Below are 19,456 nucleotides of genomic sequence, written 5' to 3'. Positions count from 1 at the left end.
TTACACTGGCAACTCTTATTCACAATTCAATCACCCTGTATGTCGCATATATTTTACTAAAACCAAAAAAGTGACGGGTGGGAGGTTTGGAATTGATCTGTACCACTGCCATTCCTCTGGGCAACCTTCCACACCATCATGTTTTAGCCCAGTTGCCCCATTGGAAAAGGGGTCCAGCCTTATGCAAATCAGTCAGGTACTGCCACCAATGGGAGCAGCCAGCCCGAACTGCTAGGCCAGGTCCCCTCTGCACGGAAACACAAGCAACCACAGACATGTTTCGGCCTTGCTGGGCCTCCTCAGTGAGGTGTAGCTTGGTTCCCTATGGTGGAGCAAGCAAAGGACCCACGTCTGGGCATACCCTCTCTCACATAGGGAGACAAACTGAAACAGAAAACTGCAGATAGATAATCAATAGAGGCAGTCTAAGATATCAAAACGGTACTCAGCTACTGGAATACGTCAGGGGGACTTCACATAGCTCTTAGAGACATTCCGGTGCGTTCATGCATTTATCACCCCCTCCTCTTTTGCTCTCTTATCAAGGTAAGTTTGAAATTTCCCCCAATGATCTTTGGGAAACAAAGTGTGACAGGATAAAATGTATGCTCTTGTTCATTGCGCCATGTTAATGTTCTCCATTGTGCAGCTGTTGGAACTGCTCATCTAAGCCGTGATTTTGCGATGAGTGTCTTAGCTAGTAAACACGAAATGCCTATAAATCTAGCATCTTTCTTGGCAAAACCAAAAATATAGGCTAGTATACAGATTTAATCTGTTTTGTCTGTTGTATCAATTATTTCAGCTATTATCTGGCAGATCTCATCCCAGAAAGCCCAGTGAGGGGACAAGACTACGCTAGGTGCCGAAGTTAGCTGTAGCAGAATGGCATATCAAGAACTTCCCGATGTACTCAAGATAGCATTCTGAAAACTGGTTATGCAGAGTAGTCCTACCAGATACGAACCCGGTCTGGTCCGCCACGGCTATGTCTGGCATCAGAGATTGTAACCCGCACACCAATACCTTAGCATACCTTTTATAATACACATTAAGTATGGAGAGTGGCCTGTATGAGGCACAGATTTGTGCATCTCTCCCAGATTTGGTTAAGATATTAGTTCCCAGTGTAGTCAGCGGGAGGTGTGCTCAGCCAATAGAGTCCCGAAATAAATTATTTCGTGTCAGAATAGGGTCTGTAAAATTCTATGCCTATTCTGTCAAGGCCTGCTCTTTTTTTTACATTTATTTTACATTTTAAGGAATTTTGTGCAAGCCTAAGTTCAATGCAAGGTTTCTCTCTGTGAGTGTCCACTCAAATGCTAATTTTTTCACACCTTCAACTCTATAAATTGAACTTGGGTTTAACGAGCTACTAGAACAATTGATTATGTGACGGCTCTCATTTGCTGGCAGTAACAGAAATAGAGTACTGTATAATAGAAACATCTACTGTAGAGTGTAAAGGAGTCAGACCCCTCCTCCCTTAACTCATCTAGCCTCTATGTTTGAAGGCGGGTAGGATGGGTTACCATTTTTTTGTTGGTTACTACTATTAAAGTGGTCACATTTTGAAGAAATTGAAGCCGCAGTAAAACAGAACATTACAATAAATCAATTTTCATCTCAATATTTGCACTCTTTGCTTCAGATCCGAAGAATCTAAACTTCCTCAACTGCACAAGGAAATGGAAGTTCTAATAATGTCGTTGTGTGTATGCATTCTTTGACATAACAGAGTGAAACATTTTCAAGAGTCTTAAATTTAGCTCTCGGTGGAAATGATGGAATCATTGAGCTGTACCTGCTTTCCTTTTTGCAACAAATGGATTCAAACTGGGAAGTACCTTGGCATATGGTGGCAGCATCCTGTAATGGCAGCTGTGATGGTATTTAACAATGCATGCATGTTTACTGGTTATTATCTATCAAAGAAACTATGATGCAATATAGAAACTGACAGCGTTTATAACGGGCATGACTTCTCCTGGTATATGATTGTGATACACATTTATCCAGCCAGGATAAATTGTATGTAACTTCTGATAAGGGGCACAACTTATGTAGACTGCACCATTTCACAATTTTGTTTTCTTCTAAATGCGCATCGGGGATAAGCATCCTTATGCCCCCTGAGAAATGACTGGTTCTATGTAATTTCATCAGATTTTTTTTTCTCAATGGGGTTTTTTAACGAATATTTCTCATTGAAAAGAATCAAATTTTTAGGTTTTTATTTTGGGGGTTACTCCTGAACCCCATCCCCTATTTTTCTCTATTCCCGATCCCCCCAGCCCTTATATCCACTCCTCCCTGCCCCCCTATATTTTTCAATGAGTTTTTCCAGTGAACATTTTTCATTAAAAAAAACCATCAAAAAAAAAGTCTGTCGATGAAAGGACTTTTTACCGGTTCACTCTGCCAGATGAGAATTAATGCACCACAACAGATGTCACTGCAACAACATGTGGTGATAGGGTCTAAGTGAAAAAAAGGTTTAAAAACACAACGACGCACAATTCCATGAAAAGAGAAAAGGCAGACTTCTGAAGATTATGAAGGCCTTGGATGCACCATGCAAATGCGTTTGAGGAGGCATATATTCTGGATGTGTCCATTATTCCTTCAAATCTACAGTGACGCACCAGTTTAGATTTTCGATGTTGCCAAGTGAGATGAGGTCCACTGTGGAGCTGCTGGGGTCCTAGCAGGATGATCCCAATACCCTCCGGTCACCGCCTCAATACCCCTTCCTCATATCAGGGACCAGTCACATGGCTCACATGATAACCACTCCACAGAAACGAACCCCATCCTCAATTAGCCAGGCCACCCAAGATTTCCCCATGGAGCTGGAAGGGGACAACTACAACACCCATAATCATCCTGGTTTCCTGAAGGAAAACCCAGACCAGACATTGAGAGCATATTCATTGCAGAAGAACTGGAGGGGGAAATTGACAACCCACAGAGGTGCTTTCCAACTCCCAGGGAGGCAGACTTATGAAGACTAGCCTAGGGGAGGGGCCAGGCCACTTTACAAGCAGCTCAAAATCCAGTCAGTATATGGGTGGTGGCGAGGAGAAGAGTGTTTGAAGAGTGCTGGAGAAGGAGCAGCGTGGAGAAGAGGAGGCTGGTGGTGCACAGTGTGGTGGAGAACTTGTAACATCATAGAGGCGGAGAAGGAGGTGGCGAGGGAGCTGGCGTGAAGTATTCGTATTTTGTTTTGCATTTAATTTAATTTATATAGGGCTTATTGCCAAAGCACCTCACAATAAAAAAGCGGTACAATATAAAGAGTAGATGATGAAGCAGTACCTACAAGTTTAGGCAATGGAGAGGGACAGAAAGAGGCTTGAAAAGTGAGATGGAAAGAGAATACATAAAGATAGAGTACTGCAGTGCTTTGGTGCAAGGAGCGAAAAATAACTGAAGCTTGACGAGGCACAAAGAGAAGGAAGGTCATTGGGGAGGGAGCATTGGAGAGGGCAGAATTAGGATCCATCAAAGGGCTTGGAGGATGTTAAGTAAAAAAGAGTGGAGGCATTCTTAACGGCAAGAGAGTTGTTGGATGTGGGAGGAAGAGAACGATTGGAGGAAGGATTACTATCTTGGAGGGTGTAGAAGAATTGACAGGCGCAGCTAAAATCTAAGGAAGAGGTGGTAGATTTTGAGGAGTTGGCAGTATTGTCAGAGGGTGTTGGTAGAGTTGAGAAGGTTGGCAAGTTGAACAAGGAGATTAGAGAATTTAATTTAACGAGGTGGGAGGATTGTTGGAGGGGCCTAGAGAATAGCATACAGGAGACGAGCCGCAGTTGGGAAGTGGACAGGATTAGGGGAAAGAAGATTGGTTTGATGGAGTTAAAGTACTTTAGGAAGAGGTGAAACACATCATTGGGCTCAAACACATAAGAGGAGGGACTCGGGGTTCATTCCCAGATTTGAACTGGTAGAGTCCATGGTGGGAGGAGGTATGAGCTTGTGGCAGGGTAACAAGAAGGGCACCAGTTGAGGCTCTAGGGCACTCAAATAAAGGGGAGTCTAGTGTTGGACCCATCTGTCAATCACCCACATTCTGCTTCTCCAGAGACCTCACTCAGTCGAGATTGGCAGACCTGAAACAAGGACCCAGACAGTCTTCTCCCTGACGTTCAGGGATTACCCTGGAGCCTTGTGTATTGCCCACCATCTGTAGACACCATAGGTAAGAATGTATAGGTGATTCACCTATAAAGTCCCCAAAGAAACCTGCACCTATAAACCTATTAAAGTGAACACAGACTATTGGAGTGGGGGATGGGGGAATGGAAGGATCCACTAAGGAACCTGGGCGAGACATGAGAGCTAGCCAACCCATGTGTTATTCTAGCCCCCTCCCCTGACCTGTGCAAAATCACAAATAAACCGCTTTGTACACTTTAAGAAATTTGTTTGGTCACCCCGAAGGCCGTATTGGCACTTGTTATTTGTGTTGATGTTTTATCACTAATGAACCGTTGATAAAAATACCAACAAATTACATGTGGCATTAAAAGGGTTAACATCAAGGGGAGTTTATTAAGGAGGACACGTGGTCTAATGGTGGACGCGCCGATTGCGTAATGAGTTGATGGCGTACCAGCGTGAGCAACTCAAAAGAATGTACATGGAAAAGGGTGTACTTTGCTAAATGGAAACACTAAATGCTAAAAGGACAACACATGCACACTGTCAAAGCAGCAGCACTCCTGAAAACAAAAAAAAACATTCTCCACAAGTAGTCTCGCGCCATGGACTACCTTCCTCAAGTCTGTCGCTGATCGCAAGCAGACTTACAATACGTGTCCGTCTCCTCCCTACCCAGTTTCAGCAACATCTTATCTCCCCCCCCCCCTCCACCCCCAATCTAAGAGTGACAGGTGACCGACTGACGTTCAGGAAGTTACTGGAAACTCATCGTTTGAACCCAATGCCCTGACCAACAGTAGGCTTCATGCTTCCAGTTTAACCCGCATCCTTTCCTGGCGTCAATGTAAGGTGTGATTCGCCTCATAGTTCTAAGCTACCAATGCCTAATGTTCTGTTCCAGATGGGCCCCTCGTGGCACCTTTCCACACCTTTACTGCCCCATTAGAGCAGCTTCGCAGGGGGTGGAGAGCGGAGGCACACAGCAACTATAGAAAACAAAAAACATACCAGGTTCCCTCCCTCTCCCTGCAGGAACCCAAAAGTGTAAAACAATACCTATTAACGAAAATGCCATACCCCCAAGTTGCCCACGAATTACATACTCCTCTGTCATGAGGTCACAGTAGGAGGGTACTGCATTCAGAGATGAAAACCGTATGGAAGCCATACACAAACATTCCACAAGATACGTGTTCCCTTTAATTGCAACAACTTATTTGTTTCATGCACTTAAACCACTTTTAAATCACGTATGCCGAGAAGCAATTTACACTGCGGGGACCCAGATTCCCTTGCTCTGCATCTGCTTTTAACCGATTGCAACATTGTTTCTTAAGGTGTGCTGTAGACTACCACCTGTGTTGATATGTAGGTTTTATGGGCATTGGCATGAAATAAAGAGCATGTTTGAGAAATAGTGTAGTAAACCAAGGGCCGGCTTTAGGGCAGGGAGGGCTGTGCCCGCAGTCGGAGAAGGCGCGGCAGGCACCCTTTTGTTATTAAATGCACTTGCAGTGTCGGAGCGCATTTAATAACAATAGGGTGCTGATGCTTTGCATCAGCACCCGATTCAGATGATTACCTCATCAGCACCTTATTCAGAGGATTACCTCCCCGCTCCGACACAGAGGCGAGGCGGTTTTCATTGGAATAGGGCGCTCGCGCATTAGCATGCATGTCCTATTCCAGTGATTAACTCCCTGGCAGGCACCGGAGCGGGGAGTTAGAAAAGAAATGCGGCGCTCCGGACCCGCTCGACCCCCCTGTTGACCAGGGGCACACGGGGAGTAGCAGCGCCAATTCTTTTTTAACCAGCCCAGGGCACTGCTGCCACTAAGGCCGGCCCGGAGTACATCGACATGGAGACACAGAAACATGCACAAGTATTGCTCCTGCCGCGTAACCTATCCCCCACCCACACTTGCGCAGCCATAGCATCTGATATCACATTGGTTCTTCTGAATAGTACAAATGGGAACTTGCAGACATTTTGTGAAATTTTGGATTTTCTAGATCTTGCACAATGGTTATATGGGTATTTCACCTTTGCACAATATTCGGATATGGAATGATTTGCTAGCAGCATCATATTGTAATAGGGCTTTGCCCCAATAAAACACCTTTCTGAAATCACAGATACTGTCACAGTGACTATTTTGTAACGATTTCGGAAAAAACTATTTTTGAATTCATAATAATACGGCATGGACCATACCATGTATTAGAAATATTGTTTGTTATCACTTGGACGATGGCTGTACAACAAAATGTACTTATTTGAACGGCACGTGCACTGTGTTTTCAATTTCAAAGCTCTGTAAATAAGAGGGAGAACTATTTATCATTAGACCTCGGACGGATGAAACGGCTGAGTTGGCCCTTCTATATTTCAGACCAGTCACCGCTATTCTAACACAGCTCTCCACTGTGAGTACATACATTGCTCCGCCACCTGGCCTGCACACATCGCTCCGCCACCTGGCCTGCACACATCCCTCCGCCACCTGGCCTGCACACATCCCTCCGCCAGCTGGCCTGCACACATCCCTCCGCCAGCTGGCCTGCACACATCCCTCCGCCACCTGGCCTGCATACATCCCTCCGCCACCTGACCTCCACTGCTGTAATAACGCTCACCACACTGCAGGGTTTGACATTGCTGTCAGCTACTGGGATCCTGCTTGTAGCTTAGAAGAGCCTAGTTATATTTCTCAGCAACAGCTGCTGGGAGCTACTTTTGACTTCTCCATCAACTTATGTGACGTGAGCTCTGTGCCCTTGGGAGTGTGCACAAAGGAGAATTGGGGCACATATAGAAGCCACTGCATGAGAAATGGGTCACACAACGGCCAAAGAGCTATAGTTTCCATCTCATGTGGAAGTTAGATTTGTGTCGAACTCTGTATTAGCTTCTCGTTCCCCTGGGGTAACCATCGGTTTACTCAGTGGTGCCCGATACTCAGGAGGTGGTTTCAGCTCCCGCTTGCCAAATCTTTACCACACTCCCTGCCCTGGAGAGCTCCTTGCAGAAAAGCTGTCGGAACTATTCTTGATGCAAAAGCTGTGTCAGAATTCGAGTCCCTTTTTTGGCCTTCGGAAACGCGCAGCTCTATAAAGTTGAATTATTGTAGTCATAACAAGGTCACGAAATAAAACTGGAATGGAAGCAGCGGTTCTACTGTAATAAGAGCTGAAAACAGACGCCACCTCAACATATCAAAATAACACGTTAAGCTGCACTCCATGAATAATTCAATTTTCCATTTACTGCGGAACTCAATTTTTGTTGTTAAATTGTACTGCAATTTTGAGAAGATATATTTAACGCGCAAAGCAAATAGGTCCTGTGTATCGGCTCCTCAAAAGAGACAATGCCAGCGTTGCATCGAAGCATTCTTCCCTTTCATGAAGAAACAAGGCCGGTGCTCACAGCAAGTAACCCCGAAGCTTGACACCACACAGCTTAGGAAGGTTTTCATGGTGGAAGGAGGTTTCTGCTATACGAGTTGGCTATCCAGCCAGAAAACCCTACTTCTACTACCACCTTGCGTCATCCAACCAGTTGTCATTTTATAGGATGGTGAGGAACCCATGACGGATTGCTACTCGACTGCTGTAGGTACTTCAGTTTAGCAACGTTTGATGCTGTGGCAGACATTTCTCGATCTAGGCATACATCCTTGGGATTGTTTTCCAGCCCTCTGATTTTTTAAGATTCATGAAAGCCTAGAGCGTCACCCGTGATTTGCTACAGTGGGCCGCTGTTTCAACTTTCTCACTAGCGCCAATAGAAATATTCAACTTTTATGGTGCAGCACAGCTTTAATATAGATCCATTGCTACCATAATCAATGACGTTTGACGTGGAACCGTGGGGTGTAGGGTGCCTAGCTGCAGCTTCCATCTTACCCATAGAGGGCACTGACACCCGCAAAGTAAGACATTCTGAGCCCGTTCAAGGTGTGTCTGGGACTTTCAGGCCCGAGGGTTGAATATGGGCACAGCCGACTCCGCGGTTAATATTCCCCATGTTAGTCAAATGAACAGCATTCAGTTCAAAAGTCAAAATAGTTCGGTCAGCAATGCACACAACCCCATCATCAACCAAGCTCTCCACTTTGATTTCTTTCTCCCTCTGAATGTCAAAAAGAACGGTCTTGATCTCCTCAGATGTTTGAGCAAACTGATCAATTATTTCACTTGAAAAAAAAAAAACAAAAAAAATAAAAATAAAACAGCAGCCTAGTAATTAACCCATTCCCCACGAACAAACCCGCCCGTCCGTCCCTCCAGAACCGCCACTTTTATCCCCCTCGGGGCACATGACCACCAAACTCTCTAACATCACTTAGTAGGCCCTCTGACATGCCATTTCCACTTAAAGAAATAATTCCCTTTGTATCACACCATAGTTCATCATTACTGTCCATGACAAACAGCATCATGTGACTATTAAGTTAAAGGTAGAGATGGCTGCTCAAATCCACTTCCAGTCTAATATTCCTCAGGCGAGGGGCGCAGGGCCTCCACCTCGCCGACGACTTCCACCGTTGATGAAATGTTCATGTCTCTGTTGGGGTGAGCGGACTGGTCCATTGGGTTCAGTTCAACAGCCTTGCCCCAGAGCACCCACACAGGCCAACGGTTTGGAGTTGGTGGTTCAGGCGCACATGCGCGTCCCAGTTGATGATGTCCAGCATTTTCCAGTAGGGGGCAAAAGGGTATTATGTTCAAAGTAGTCAAGGAGTGTAAAGTAACAAAGACTAGGGTGAACAAACAGGATGATGTCATAATAGGCGGGGTACATGTTTTTTCTCTTTACCTGTAAAGGACACCCTCAGCCCCACCATTCTGCTTCCTGATGTTCCTGTAATCCCAACCAGTATTTTAAAAAAATGTGTTTTTTGGCTTGGGGCTGCGTTATTCCACTTGCCCAACTAGAACATCCTCTGTAAAAATAGAGACGGGCACGCAAGGACGTATTGTACATATTTACTCTGACTCCACCTCCCACAAGACCTCCCAGGGTCTTCTCATGACTCAATTGAGCAGACATGCTTTATTCTGGAGGCTGGTGGGTCTCCCCACGAAATAAATCAAGCATTATTGCATCCGATAGTGGGGGTACTCAAATTCCCTGCAGTTCCTAGAGATCATAGAAGGACTAACAGTCGCATGCCGCAGGTTACCATGTTTTCGGTATGTTGTGTTTACTCCCCAGAGCACTATTAGTAATGCGTACGTAGCCCAGGATCTCTCTACTCGGGCCTGCTGGATGGATATTGCCACCAGGTGAGAGAGGGAAGACTCTCCCCACCACAGACCAGCTGCAAAGGAAAGAGTACATTAGGCAACCTGCATAAATGACAGCAGGAGTGGGGCTACATTAATGAGTTCTGGGACATAAACACCCACAATAGCCCTAAGTATCAAATCATATACCACCAACCTGGAAATAAAAAACTTATGGCACCAATATAGAGTTAGCAAGCCAACTGAGGGGAGGTGTATTATCCACTCGAACATACATGGAACACGCTGCAATACGATACATCAGAAGTTAACACCCTTCTCTTAACTACATGAGTAATCATACATACACGCTCAGAAGCCGGTACACCAATTAGTACTTGGTATACAGATGGCACGCCAACAGACTCGGATAGATTCCTGCTAGCTGGCTTTGCTTGAGGAGGCACTGGGGAACACAGCAATTATATTGATATTGCAACAACTCCCATTGCGCCATGTACCTCGCCCATTCCCAGATGAAACCGGGAGATTTCTCATTAATGGTGCCCTACTCAGGCTGCGCAGCCCATCATCACAACATCTCAGGGAGAACCTCTACAGCCAACACTGAGCGAGCGACACCAGGCTCCGGGCCAGTCACGCCATGCGAAATTGGGCTTCAGTGGCCCCACTGGTCACCCAGTGCACATTCTGTCCCAAAGTACACAAGCCCCCTTAGGATCCAACTGGGCCCATAAGTGGACATAAACCATCATTTAACTAAGCTAATGTCCGAGTAAAGATGGCGATCGTCCACCCCCAAGCTGAATGTTTTTGAGTTATCTGCAATATACTTTGGCCCAGAAAGGTCCGAGACATGTTGATCGATCTGCAATGTTTTGCAGCCGTCTCACTATGGTAAGCCATGTTATGCACCGCCCACGCGCCTTACCTCTAGGCACTGCATTCCCTGTGTGATTAAGTGATGTGCACCCAAGCCGGCCATTCTCATACCCACAGACGTCGCCCTTACCCGCTGAATGCCCCTTGCAGGGTTTCGTCTGCAGCGGTCGCTCTAGAGATCATTATGGCGGCTCCACCCAGGTGCACGGCCTACCCACGTGGGGATGCCACACGGCCTCTGCCTCCCTTTCACAAACACGCCCTAAGAGACGAAGAGTACCAACCGTTGTTCACTCCCACAATGCACAGCTCAGCAAGAGGGCCCAACAATGCTGGGGAGGGGGGCTGGGGGCCTGATCATGTGGGGGAATACTCTCCTCGCTGCTCCATGAGCCAGGAAGATGGAAGAGCAGCCTGATCAGCTTTGCATCCTTAGTGGGAAGGATAAACGCTGTAAGTCTTGGGACACAAACCCTCATCGGCTCTGTGGACCACCTGAGGCTGCAGCCCCCGTCAAGGAGTCTGCCAGTCTAACCCTCTCCTCACTCTTACAACTGTCCCGTTGACAGCAGTTAGAGGACAGGCTCCTGAAGGCATCAGCATCACCATGGCCCTCCAGGAGTGGCGCCATTAGGGGCTGCCTCGAGGGGCCGGTCCAGGAATCTGAGGGCTGCTGGGAAGGGTGGTAAGGCTGGGCTGGGCGACTACAGGGGTAGTGGGGTCAAACAACATGGCATCCGGTGGGGTAGCAGTAATAAGTGGCTGAGCCCATCCGGTCGCCCCCTTTTCTTCCCAACGTGGACCCATGCGTTGGTCGAAGTTTGGCCACCCTACCCAAAACCCCTTTATTTCTGCACCCCGTTTTCTGTCATTTTTAGAAAGTCAATGTGTTTTGAGTTATTAATGTGCCGATTGATGTTGCATTTTATTGTGGCGCTGTTGACTGGGACCTACACAACGGATTGTATATATAAGGTACGGACCATGACCAAGAATGTTGAAGTACCAGTAACTATGATTTTGCTACCCAGGTTTTGGGTTGAGTAGTCCAATTGCATCCAATAAACCAGCCAGGCAAGGACGGCAGGTGTGGCCCCTCCAGTCGCCCATTGGGTGTTTTTTAGCCCAGGCTTGGGCGTTTGGGCTGTCCGGCTGGACATTGGATTTTCTACAAGTAACCCCCCCTTGGGACAGCTAGTAGGCCAATCAGGCAACTGATGGGTCAGCTGGGCTGCTAGGGTTGAGGTCATGGTAACCAATGGACGATGTATTCATCTGTGGGTCCCTATCAATTTTTAATGAAAATTCCTGCTTAATAAAATGCGGCCTGTTTTACCTCCAATGATGGTATCTTATTGTATCATCTGTTCACAATGATGTGTTATCTCATAAAGGCATGGGCTGATACGAGTGCACCCCTATTACTTTCTCCCCATTCCCTGCAGTGACAGCCACCAGTACTTTCAAGACATGGAACATAACATTGTTTAGTAAACTTCAGTAACCAACATTCCACAGGGATCACACACAGAAAAGGCGCATATTAAAATATAGTGAATATAGAGAAACAACTGTAGCTGAATGAAATACACATTGGAATTAAAATATTGAGTTGAATGTGTTTTTCCTTTGTTGCCTAGCACCACGCAGTAAATAAGAGACAGCAGTCTGTCTTAAGAGGGCTTTATTTGAACCAGGGTCTTCACGTATGCCATCATCACTCCCCCACCTCTCACTCCCACCCAAATTCAGATGGTCAGATGTTTGTGTTCATGCAACCAGTAAAGACCCAATTTTAACTCTTCAGTTGCTGAATTACTGCAGGCAGTGTCACCACACATGGTGTTTATGCAGACCCAGCGTAGCCTCGCCTGCTCCAATGCATGAAATGCAAGACAGAGGAAAAGTGCTAGACATTTGAAAGTGGTTAACATCACCAGCCAAGCACACTTTTTGCTTCCAGGGGGTGTTCATCTACCAGCTCCCCAAGGAACTGGCATGTTTACCACCGATTTGACGTACCTCACTCATCACAACACACGCACTTTCCTCTCCAGCACACCTGCCCACCTGCTAGGTGACGTCAACATATGAGCTTACAGCAATGCAATTGCGCAAGGGGTGACCAGGAAAACCGAGTGTCGCTGTGTTACCCGGCTCGTTCAGAAACCACACACTAAGCACAGAGCAGTTCTAATGCACTGGATGAATGGCAAGAGCAGCAACGCAGTCTACGGGACACACTCTGGGTGCAATCACTACTTGATCCTCAAACAGGTCCAATGATCCACGCTGTACCAACACTGCACCTCATACTTCATGCCCCCAACCAGACCCTTGCCCGATCTATCATGGCCACCAGGGAAACCTGGGTCATGCTCTCACACTACACATTGGCCACAGTCCAGGAAGTGGCATACCTCATATCTTGCCCATAAACCTCCTTAACATTTTCAGACACCAACCTCATCCACACCCCATCCGGGTTAGAAGAAAGGCCTTCTCAGACTTAAGTATTCAAGTATCACAGGAACTCAGAACACACCATGCGTAGACCTGAACAATCAGGGCCATCTTTAGCTTTAAATTAAGCACAAAATGCTGCCCCGAAGCACTTGAATCAACACTGATAACTAGCCCTGCACCCACCCTGTACAGCAAGCCCTTTAAGTCATTGTTACTTGGGCTTCTGCTGCTTTTGGACGTCAGAGAAACTATCCATGGCTATGGACCAGGAGAAGCCTGCAGCTTGATTGCATCAAACCTCAAACTATGGTCCAGCCAATAGGTCCGTCTCCACCGGGTGCTGAAATTCATGCGACTCAGAAGGACCCCTCAACTTTTCCACATCCTTCTCAAATCATGGCCACCAAGTGAGAGGGGCTCCCTCATTGTCAAATCCCAAGGCGAGTTCCAAGTTATTTGGCATGGTCTCCAGTCCTCTAAAGTATGTGCGGACCATCCGATATACATCCTCAGTCGATAAGCGATTGACCACCATATGTACGCAACATGAACATAAATGTGTAATTCCATCCTACTCTTAGATTCTTATCACGACCAACTTGTTCATAATTACCAGTGTCCTCATCTTAATTATCATGACATTTGCAGATATAATGAATACAAATTAGTATGGAAGTCCCAGCTCCCGAGCACACATTAATTCCGATGATCATTCAATTGACCGAAGTCAAGAAATGTCTAAAGCAAGTTATAAAAGATTTGTTTGCTTCCCGCTGAAACTACTGATGCTGCTCCGGGAGCATGCTACGTTCTTCAAAAGGAATTACAGCTTGCAGCAAATCACAGCTAATCTGGGTCACTGTGCTTTCTAAAGTTATGATGCCCCCTTCCTCCCCTGTGAATGTCGTCAATTGAAAAGACTGATTTTGCATTTCTCTGGAACATTAGTTTGAAATGGTAGAGATCAAACTTCCAAAAAGGTCACGTTTTTTTATGAGCGAGGGAATTTAAGAGCATGCTTAGCCAGGATTGCTTTAGTGCTGGACTCATTTTGGAGCAGTGTCATGTAATTTTCTGAAACAATCTTCGGAAGTGGCCTACATTCATGACAACCGCACCGCTCCCGCCAGACTTGCATTAAGGTTAGAGCATCTTAACATAGTTATGGTTCATTTTTCCTTTGATGGCAAATCATTTTTTGGCACTCTACTTTGAGAGATTGCTGCAAGAACACTTTGTTTGCAATTGAACATGTTATGCACATTCACATCAGAAAGAGACATGCAACCAAGGCACTGAATCAAACAGGTTTGACGTGTTGTTGAGCCCTTACTTGTTTTCGTTGCTGGCATCGTACCGAGGCATGGGGTCAAAATCATTGCCATTGACATCAATGCTTGCCTGGGCGTCCTAGAGTCAAAATGAGAAAAACAAGTTAACTGCGAATGTCCTGCTACCCGAGCAGTTGCGTAAGAAGTCTGCATCCCATTTGTGACGTCAATGTATTTGCCATCTGCAGGCTGTCATGTGGCACAGGGAACCCAGCCATTAGAAAAAATAAACTCCAGGGCAAAGAACCCTCTAGACCACAAATACTCACTTCCAAACATTCTTCAGTTTTGTCAAATGTACACACAAGAAACCTCGGTGAAGCATTCTAATAAATACACAAAATCTGCAAAGATTTAAGAACTTGGTGGCCCAAGTCAGAAGAGACGTTTACCGCACACCACAGGACATATTAGACCTCAACCATCAGCATTACACCAGGCCCTAAAAAGAAACTAATCCAGGAGAAAAACAGATCGTTCAGAAATGTAAAACCAAATGATAAATATATTTGAGGACTCCCGGCAGAGGGGTTTCCACAGAGGATGCATCGCTCCTTGCATTGAACCAGGATCTCTTTTCTAGGGGCGGGGGATCAATGGATAGTCTGTATTATAGCCATGCTTCTGGAACCACGCACAGATTAGGGAGGAAATACTCATGTTAGCATCCTACCCTGGGAAGACTAGAAAATGCACACACAGAGCACCAATAGAATGTGTAGTTCCACCACATACACGGTTCTTCCAATTTCGCTTTCTCATAAATACACCCCAAGCATTCTGGTGCCTTGATTTTTGACTTTCTGATGGTCAGTGTGAATTACTCCAATCAAACACAAAGTTAATTCCATCTGGTCCAGTACAGGAAACCACATCAAGGTCCTGCTTTGGAACTTCTAAACCAAATCTACAATCTATGTCTGCAGTGTTTGTTCAAGCCGTGTCTGCACAATCAGTATCCGATCCTCCGACTAAGATACACGTTTTAGGTGGTTTGTCCTGATTAAGAAAACCTTTAATGCTACCTAATGAAGTGCAATATCCAGAGATAAATCATGCTGCAACATTAGTCATTAAAAAAAAGAAAGATTGAACTCACACTGGTGAATAGGATCGTTCACATACTTTCCCTTTCAGGCCTTCCCCCCAAGCATGGCACTAAAATACCTATGGAGGCAATTTCTGAGAAATAAATCAGACTGTCTGTACATATTCCAGGGTTATATGGTCCTGATGCACTGAACTGGTTAAATGCTTTCTTAAAGCTCCACACAAAAAAGGCATTCATAGCTGGAGTGGAGCAGATGCCTCCACCGTCTTTGGGAAACCCTCCAACTTGGTTCTATATATTGTTTATCTTAGAACTCTTCACAGCATCATGTACTTTATGAAACTAAATCAGTAATCTAATGCGACACAGGACCATCCATGGGCATCTGGTAAAATCAAGGTCGTCTTTGCATTTCAGTATTGTGTCAATTGGGGTGCTTGCATAATGGGCATTGGGGCACTGCCTCACCATTATGCATGCCTTTGTCTTAGATGGGGGCCTGCAACGCCTCTGTCTCTGAAGGCACCAGGAGGCATTTAGGAGTAACGGTCCATAGGATACCACAAGGACATCAAGTTTGGAGCCCGAGCATGTACCGAAGGCATATAGCAACAATATCTGCTCCAAGACCTCCCAGAGATGCAGCCAATATGTCCATGCAAGGTGGTGTCTATGATTTCACCAGAAGGTGTATACCTGTCTCTCAACAGAGCACTTTATGTCTGCACATGGATATTATGTACACAACACATGTGGACATCCTGTTTGAGTAGGTTCGTATGCACTCAGACACGCCTCACAGACAACTGATAGACCAAAGGTAAGGACTCTCACATAGGAAGTAAGCAACCCCAGAGGGCGTGGGGAAGATCCTCTAAAGTAACCATCTTATATTTTATTAAAAAGCTGTTGAAATAATTATGAAAGAATGTCATCTTTGAGGGTGGACTAGCCTGAGCTTTTTGATTATGTAAAACAAAATAATGCTAGTAATATTCTAGGTCTGAAAGAGTTCTGCTAATCAGACTCACTTTCACAATGCTTTAACCTGAAACGATAGTGCAAGTGTGTAACTGTGCTGAGTCTGTCTACTGACCACCCTCAGGAGCTCCTTTGTAATTTGGCAACCTGGCTGTTAGAGTAAGATGTGTATTCCTCCTCTGTGCCTCTCTGTATCCTATCCTCCAGCAGTATAGCTGTTCTGTTGCGACCTCTGAAAAGCACTCTGTTATGCATCTGGACTGCTGTATACCTCTGCAAAGTGCCCTGTTGTGTATCTGTATTGTTGTATACCTCTGAAAAGCACTATGCTGCTTATCGAAGCTAGGACCGTGCTCTATAAATACCATAATAATAATAATAAATAATAATTCCTGCAAAAATCCTTAGGGAACTCGAAGTTCTAACGTTCCTAGACTGCTTTTAAACATGAACCCTGGTCCCAATTATATACCTGTGTGCTCCCAATGCCAAATATAAGCAATGTCTAGTTCTACATGGTGGCCTCCGACAATCTACAATTATACTGGCCAACACGGTTTGAGGTCAATTTATTGAATGCTTGGTTTCTAGTGATTTATTCCTCCTGAAAGAGTTTCTATATCAAGCTGTCTGGAAGCAAGATGGGGATTCAGCTTTGTTCTATCAGGGACATTTATTTACCTTCCTGGAGAACAGGATCTTCCCCCAGGTGACAGGGAGGCATCCTGTGCATTGAAGGACAGGCTCTGCCAGAAAGAGAGAAGTCACAGTAGGGTGGCAACTACCAGAGACTCTGAAGTATAAAGACAGGAGAGAGGGTAGTCTTAGAGTAGCCAATAGGAGTTGAAGTCCAGAGAAGGGTTCCGACATCTTTAAATCGCTTAGGTAACTTACACCCCAATTGCCTCCTGCCCACTTCCTGAAGAAAAAGAACTCATCACCAGGACAAGGCACTGATCACAGAAGACAGAATTGGGCACTTCGAAAAGGCTGGAAATTAACCAATCCACTGTGACAGACTGACTGTATAAGGGAGTGAGGCGTCCTCCTTTAGCTGAAGGATTTCATCTGGGCCTCTATCAGGTTATGAGAAAATGGTGAGTAGGACCGGCTCTCAGTGTGCTCTTGTCCTAGTAGGTAGTTGGCCATGCAGCGCAACTAGAACCTTGAGGTTCTACTCTCAACCTCAGAAATAAGACTGGTGATAGTCAGTCGCACTAGCCCCGGTAGTAATTAGGATTACGTTAATTATATGGTTTATCAACACAAAGCTTGGTTTATTATTGTACACTGTGAGAGTCTTAGTCGTGAGAAGGGGCTCGACCCGGAATGCGGCCGAAGAGAACCCAGTATAAGTTCGGGTATTAAGGTGGCATTCGAGAAAGACAAGGATACCACCTGGTGGGGCATGGACATTACCGGGACGGAACACCCAGTCAAGGAGGATGAGGAACCCACTTGGTGGGAACTGGACATGACCAGGAAGGAACACACACCTCAGAAAGAACAGACAGCCACAACAACGTGTGAAGTTGGAGAAAACAGTAATCTCGGACAGGAAACCCAGGCTGAGGTGCGAGCGGCGAGCAATGCCAGGCTAGAGCATGTAACAATGACGGAGGGAACAAACAGCTCTGTGGACGGTGAGACGCTGAAAATATACTAGCGAAGCGGCTGGGGCCCCGTTACAATAACTGGACGCGGGGTAGGGAGAGTAACCCCTACGTATTGTCATCAGCATGCTGCTCAACAAACAAGTTGAAAAACCGAACACCGGAAAATAAGGCAGCTTGTATGTATGGTGACTTACCCGTAAAGCCGGCACACGCCCTCACAGAAGGCAGTCCCCCTCGAGTCACTGGTGCAATTTCCATCATGGCGGACAGCACTCAGGAAAGAAGAGGGAGGGGTTTGGGGGGCTTATCAAGCTTCCAAAGTGTAGTGAGCCCTGATTGGACTAGGGGAATCCAGCCCCTATTTAAGGCAAACCGCGTTGAGGGACTAACAAACACTTCTCCCTTCTTTTTCAGAAGAGAGACAGAGGCGAAGAAGAAGCTGCAGCGTTCCTTTGGGCTTATGAGGATTAGTTCTCGATTTGTGCCATATCCTCTAAGAAGCTCAGTTCTTGATTAATTTTTGGACTACATTAAGGACAACTGAGGTCCTGACATTTTCTTTTCAATTTTTTAAGTCAATAAAGACTTCATTTATTTTAAGAGCAAAAACCTGTCCAGTGTGCTCCTTCACATACACTTGATAAGATGGTTCAGCCAACTTGAGTTTCGACAAAGCGTCTTTCTCAAGGCAATGGTAGTGTCTTAAACTAGCCCTTGTATTCATGGGTAATGTTCAGGTTTAGCGTGTATATGTCTTACTATGATCTTATGTAATTTAGGCTAAAAAAAGAAAGAAGTGGCTGTTTCGGCTGTGGGTCGAGTATGCGGGCCATAAATTGGCTGCTGGCTGTCAAATTGAGCCAGAGATGTATTTACAGTATGCAGACTGGATGTAAACAAGATCTCAGATCATGCACACTGACCCAAAATGCAGGCTTCCAAGGTTTCATGATGTACTGTTTGGGTCAGGCCCTTGTTATAACTCCCTACTCTTAATTCTGCCTTCCATTTAATCTACTGGCTGCAGCACATGGCTAGTGTCCGCTACAGGCTAATTGGGAGGCCCAAAGCATTGCCAAATATAGGCTAATAATCTTTGACTTGCTGGACGGATTGGATGCTATTTTATAAACTAAAGGTTTGTCAAAGGCCCTCCCAAACTGGATATTTTGGGAAAGATTCATTGAAAAATGAAAACGTTATTACGAAAACATAAAAATGCTGTTTTCCGCCTACTCTCATTAATTTTTCCCTTTGAGAAAAAGTGCAGTTTTTGAACAGCCGCAGCGCAAAAAACGCTTGGCAGATGTGGACCAAAATGAAATTATTTGGGGCAAAAGCATTGACTTAATTTCCTTGAATGGATTGGGGTATATCCATCCAGATTTTTTTGTTTGAGGGCGGTTTATAAAACTATTCCCCCCGGATGGATCCTCACCCAACTTTGAATAAAAAGTATATGACCCCCTCGGATTTTGCGAAGTTTGTGTGGTTTTGTCCTGGGCGGGGCAAAACTATATAGGGGGGGGGGGGTCCCAAAATGTATGGTTTTCCTCAGACGCAATGGAAAATAAATTTTGCTCACGCCTACAGCCCAAAGCACTGGATGGATCTTCACCAAATTTATGTCAGGAGTGGCCGTTTGGTCACAAAAACGTGCTTTTGTAAATTTGGTGTAAATCCGTCCAGTTGTTTATTTAGGAACGCAC

General features: G+C 45.5%; 1 protein-coding gene across 3 annotated transcripts in view; it reads right to left on the bottom strand.

The window, feature by feature from the left end:
- PCSK5 (proprotein convertase subtilisin/kexin type 5) overlaps positions 1-19,456 on the bottom strand; it is a 1,619,480-nt gene that overhangs the window by 1,227,480 nt on the left and 372,544 nt on the right. For all 3 annotated transcript variants that reach the window (XM_069625842.1, XM_069625844.1, XM_069625843.1), the window contains exon 5: positions 14,102-14,178. In XM_069625842.1, the coding sequence (XP_069481943.1) occupies positions 14,102-14,178 (77 nt within the window). The remainder of the gene's footprint in view (positions 1-14,101; positions 14,179-19,456) is intronic.

The sequence above is a fragment of the Ambystoma mexicanum genome, chromosome 6p (assembly GCF_040938575.1).
Source record: "Ambystoma mexicanum isolate Mex_15411 chromosome 6p, UKY_AmexF1_1, whole genome shotgun sequence".
Taxonomy (NCBI): Eukaryota; Metazoa; Chordata; class Amphibia; order Caudata; family Ambystomatidae; genus Ambystoma; species Ambystoma mexicanum.
Note: the sequence above shows the minus strand (reverse complement) of the source record. Positions and strands in the feature narration are given on the sequence as shown.